The sequence below is a fragment of the Sodiomyces alcalophilus genome (assembly GCF_042370955.1).
Source record: "Sodiomyces alcalophilus JCM 7366 unplaced genomic scaffold ACRALscaffold_2, whole genome shotgun sequence".
NCBI classification, from domain to species: domain Eukaryota; kingdom Fungi; phylum Ascomycota; class Sordariomycetes; order Glomerellales; family Plectosphaerellaceae; genus Sodiomyces; species Sodiomyces alcalophilus.
Window position 1 is genome coordinate 3,450,195 of NW_027263533.1, and position 4,547 is coordinate 3,454,741.

General features: G+C 53.1%; 2 protein-coding genes across 2 annotated transcripts; one reads left to right on the top strand and one right to left on the bottom strand.

The window, feature by feature from the left end:
• Positions 1 to 1,137: 1,137 nt before the first annotated feature.
• Positions 1,138 to 2,650, top strand: ACRALDRAFT_2040562 (uncharacterized protein; the record flags this gene model as incomplete). Its single annotated transcript, XM_071021065.1, has 2 exons — positions 1,138 to 1,803; positions 1,871 to 2,650. 2 exons carry the CDS (start codon positions 1,138 to 1,140, stop codon positions 2,648 to 2,650), a joined length of 1,446 nt encoding a protein of 481 aa, XP_070877378.1.
• A 779-nt stretch (positions 2,651 to 3,429) lies between these two features.
• On the bottom strand, positions 3,430 to 4,454 carry ACRALDRAFT_2017327 (uncharacterized protein; the record flags this gene model as incomplete). Its single annotated transcript, XM_071019880.1, has 8 exons — positions 3,430 to 3,552; positions 3,615 to 3,649; positions 3,706 to 3,722; positions 3,769 to 3,852; positions 3,932 to 4,039; positions 4,104 to 4,241; positions 4,336 to 4,396; positions 4,430 to 4,454. Coding segments are annotated over 8 exons (591 nt in total), but the record flags the coding sequence as incomplete, so codon positions are not given.
• Positions 4,455 to 4,547: the final 93 nt, after the last annotated feature.

Here is a 4,547-nt window from a genome sequence, read left to right on the forward strand (position 1 = left end):
TACTTCTTCGGCACATCCCTCTTTTCCAGTGTCGCACCTACACACCTGCCCGACCTTTTCCCTCTAAGCAGAAACCCCCTCCTCAATAATTCTTCCACACATTACGATAATCCTTCATATCGTACAACAATTGTTTTCCCCCGTCGACACGACACGACAAGGCTCCGCCTACGTCTGTCTATGCTCGCCCGGCACGCATACAACGCACCTACGGTCATTTTAGCAGCAGGTTCCGGTCCCTGGCCCTGGCTTATCAACCCTGCCGGCCTTACACCCGCGTTCAAGTTCACCCGGATACTAAGGTACTGACACTTGACGGTCAGGTGCCATTGTCTGGCCTTCCACACCTGGGCTGGGCTGGGGTTCGCTTCGTGCTAATATTTACCACCATTTTCACCTGAGCACCCTCCTTCACTCAACTTTTACTACCTTCACAACTTCCTCCTCTCTCTCTCTCTCTCTCTCTCTCTCTCTCTCTCTCTCTCTCTCTCTGCACCCCTCCTTCAGTCGCCATAATCGCGACTGTACGACCGCATCTATTTTATTTCTTACTTTCGCCTACTCCGCATTTCCACCAGTGCCAGCGCCAGGCCAAAAAAAGAAAAAAAAGAAAACAAAAGAAGCCAAAAAAGAAGCGAGCGACGGGAATCTGGAACCTGCTGAGGCCGCTGAAATTCCAACATCAGCTCGTTCGCCTCTTGTCTCAATCTCCAATCTCTTGCATTCCAGGGGATTTTGGTACATACTACGTCTAGTCGGCAAACTGTTTTAGCGTTGGTCTCGCGCTCACCGAGCATCATACCACTGCTGTCAGTCACTCCGGGTCCTATATAGCCATCGGTCATTTTTACAAAGGTTACACACCTCGAGTGCGAAACACGCCGACTTTGTGTGTTTGACGTGCATTGTCTCGACTTTTCCGACACCGGCATCGACTGGCTGGTCTGCGAACAGATTTTCACCTCGCCAAAATCACGCGGCGGGCCCATGCCCTTGCGACACTCACTTTTTACGCATAAGCCGTATTTCCAACCCACCGCTCATTTAGCGAACCTTCGATCGTAGCCGTCTTTTTCTAAGGAAAAGGTGACTCGTCTCGCGTCACTGCTCCCTTCACCGCCCGCCACCCACCAGAGCATGGCAGAGGAGTTGGTACGAGGTCCACATTCACACAGAACCGACGAGCCTTCTACCGTTCAGGACGGGCAAGCCGGCAAGAGACCCCCCCATCTGGGCACGCCAGCCACAGCAGCAGCAGAAAACCACGGCCAACCTAGGCAAGCCATGGCAGCGCCAGTGACATTGCCCGCCATGCAAGATCACTATAGTCAGCACCAGTACCAGCGAGGCACACAACCGCCTCCAGATCCGCGGGTTGACCCTCGCGTCGACTCTCGCACCGGCACATATGCCGCTTCACCAAACTCGGCAAATGGGTATCCTCCGCCGCCTCCATCAGGCGGTCCCCCGACCCAGCTACCTCCACTACAGGGACCCGGTCCGAGGTCCCCTTCGTATGCTGCCCCGGATCCGAGGGACAGCTATTACCAAAACCGTCAACCAGCCACTCACTATTCCGAAGCCTATCCGCCAGATTATCATCGTCAGGCTGGCCCTCCTCCGCCCCCACCAGCACGCTACCCAGAATATGGTCAGCCAGCAGCTCCCCCCGGCGCGAGGTACGACTACCCGCCCCACGCGCCTCCGCCTCGGTGGGAATACGCGCAGAATCCAGTGCCGATGCCGCAAGCTGCCCCAAGGCAGCGAACGTCCATTGCCTGCAGATACTGTAGGAAAAGAAAGGTACGGGAGTAAACAAGAACTCTGTACCCTTGGCAGAGGTGCCGTTTTACTAACCTCCCACTTTTAGATCCGCTGCAGCGGGTACCAAAGCGCTCCCGGAGGGAAGTGCGTCAATTGCAGCAGGATGAATCAAGAGTGTATCTTCCAGCCGGTATCGTCATCCAGTTCGACGGCCTTCATTCCGGTATCGGCCGTGCCTGGTGGAGTACCACCGGGAACGCCCTTGTACGGCGCATATGGCCAACCACTACACCCTGGTTCTCTGCCACCTTCTGGGCCGCCCCAAGCTCAGATGCAGCCACAGCCGGCACAGCAACCCCCCCAACCGCCGCAACCGCCAGCCCAAACCCAGCCCTATTCCCAGGGAGGGAACGGCTTCTATCAGCAAATTTCTCCGTCTCCAACGAACGCCTACCCGCCTTACGACGCCCAGCGCGGTGTGGCTAGACGCCGGCCTAGGGAACCAGAGGAGGGTGGCGACGAGCTTCGCTTACCCCCACCCGACCCCACGGGGGATGACCCACGACGAAGATCGCCAGCAGCATCTAGTTCCAACCACAGCAGCCCCGGGGCGTATGCTTCCTATCCCACTAGCCAGGCCGGGCTGTACGAAGCTCGAGGCCACGCGCGGCACAGCCCAGGGCAGACTTCGCTGGCTCCTTTGTCAGCCACGAGCGATGACCGCCACGCTCCGTCGGCTCAGCGTCACAGCAACTCGTCGACACCTGCAGCTCCCTCGACGAGCTCGGTTATGAGCCTGAACAACCTTGTCGACAACCCATCCGACATTGACAAGAACATGCTCGGTCGGCTCAACAGGGGTCCATCGTCTGGAACTCGGCGCTAATTTCATTCCGCCTGTCCAAAAAAAATTACTGCCGACTGAGAAGAATACAGAACAACTGGGCTGGCTGGCTGCGCTCGGCTTAACTCTTTTTCCTTTATTCTTCACCTCGGGCTATTTCCACGGAGCAACTTCATCGGGCCAGGTGCCCCTTTCTGTTCCGCAATACCCGTTTACACCGGTATTCTTCATCATTGTTCGCCGCCAAGGTAGCATTTGTCTTTATGGTTCCAGCGTTGTAAAAGGTACGGGCTTGTGTCACCGGCGACAGGCGGGAGGCAGCATCTGATTTCTGCATGAGGGGCGACAATGAACCACGGCATGCTTTCGCTTAGCATGGAAGCACGCGATTCAAAAAGAATAATACGTTGGCAGGCAGGCAACTTTGGGCGAAAAGTGGGAAGATCCCGTTGTGAGGTTGAAGTTTGGGAGTCGGAATACTTGTTCTATGCCAAATGTTTGGTCAGTTCCGGTATGCCCTGAGGGACTTTGGTTGAGGTCATATCATTCCCCCCTTTTCCTCTTTCCATCCCCTTTCTATTTTCTACTTCTTTCCTATTTCTTTCCTTTGGGTTCAATGTTTTGTCTCGCACAGTTTTCTCCTTTCTTCCACGTACATGTTCTGGTGTCTTCGCTCGCGGTCGTTTTCCCCCTTCCTCTGAGGGTGGATGGGTCAAAGATTGGCTGCCTCACGGCAAAACGCTCACACTAGCTATGTTCTATTATGCCATGCATTTTTTTTTCCCCTCTTTTTCTTAGGTATGGATGTGTTTTCTTGGTCGTCATCTTGGAGGATCCGCATCTCCGAAAGCGGCGAGATGTAGGAGAGTAGGTACTTTGTACGCACCGAGAGGGAAGTTCTCTGGTTCCCACGCATAGTTCAGAGATTTGTCAGCGCCGCAGGGCTATATGAATACAGCAAATAACAGGTCTTCTTTGAATAACTCGTGGACTGATTACTACTGACGGTCATTAACCTACTGAGGTTTCCTAAGAAGATGTCTTTCTTTTTGTTTCAAAAGCACCTAGACTCCACGTTGGATAGGACTCTTGGACACCTGAAAGTAAGTATTGACTGAAACGAAGCGTCGACAAACTATACATAGGTAATCATCGTAGACATGACGGAGGCATGAGCAAGTGTTTGTGTCCAAATTCCCAGGCGAGCTTTGTATCTTACTACCCAAGCAGCGTAGTCATCCTCACTCTCAAACCACACGACGGATTATCCAGTAAAGTAAGAAAGGTGAAAAAGAGAGGATAACTGATTGCCATAATTGCCACTGTTCCTGTAGACTCTTCTGGGTACCCGTCACCCTTGAGCCGCCTCTTTCTCGTCCTTGAACCTGGCCAATCTCCAAGGTCTTCCAACCAACGAATTTACTTGGGCCTCTAGAACCAAAGGGGGAAAAAAGCGAAGAAAAAAAAAAAAGAAAACAAAGGAAAATCCCTGCACAGGTCGGTACGGGTCGAGAATTTTTTACGGCCCACTGTAATTAAGAAACCAAATAAAAGCAGAAGAGGGGGAAAGAGAGGCCGAGAGAGTAGCGCGGGTTCGTTGCCGTTCTGCAAGGCTACCCTCTTCCTCCAGGGACTAGGCACATCTGTCAGGGGAAGGCGTCTGTCTCTCTTTTCCTGTTGCTCTATCCTAGTTACGTATTCTACCTTTAAAATGGTCCCCAGGGCACCAGGGATGTGGGCTCTGCTGAATCGGGTCCCGGGATGTCGACTCTTGCCTGAGAACAGCCACTGTGGTGCCAAGAATGCTAATAAGGAAGTTACGGGCAAAATTGTAGAGGAAAGTACCTTCTAGTCAAGGAGTGGTGGGAACAGGAGGCGGGAAAAAAAGAAAAAAAAAGGGTGAAAAAAAAAAAGGGTGAAAAAAAAAAAGGGGGGGGGG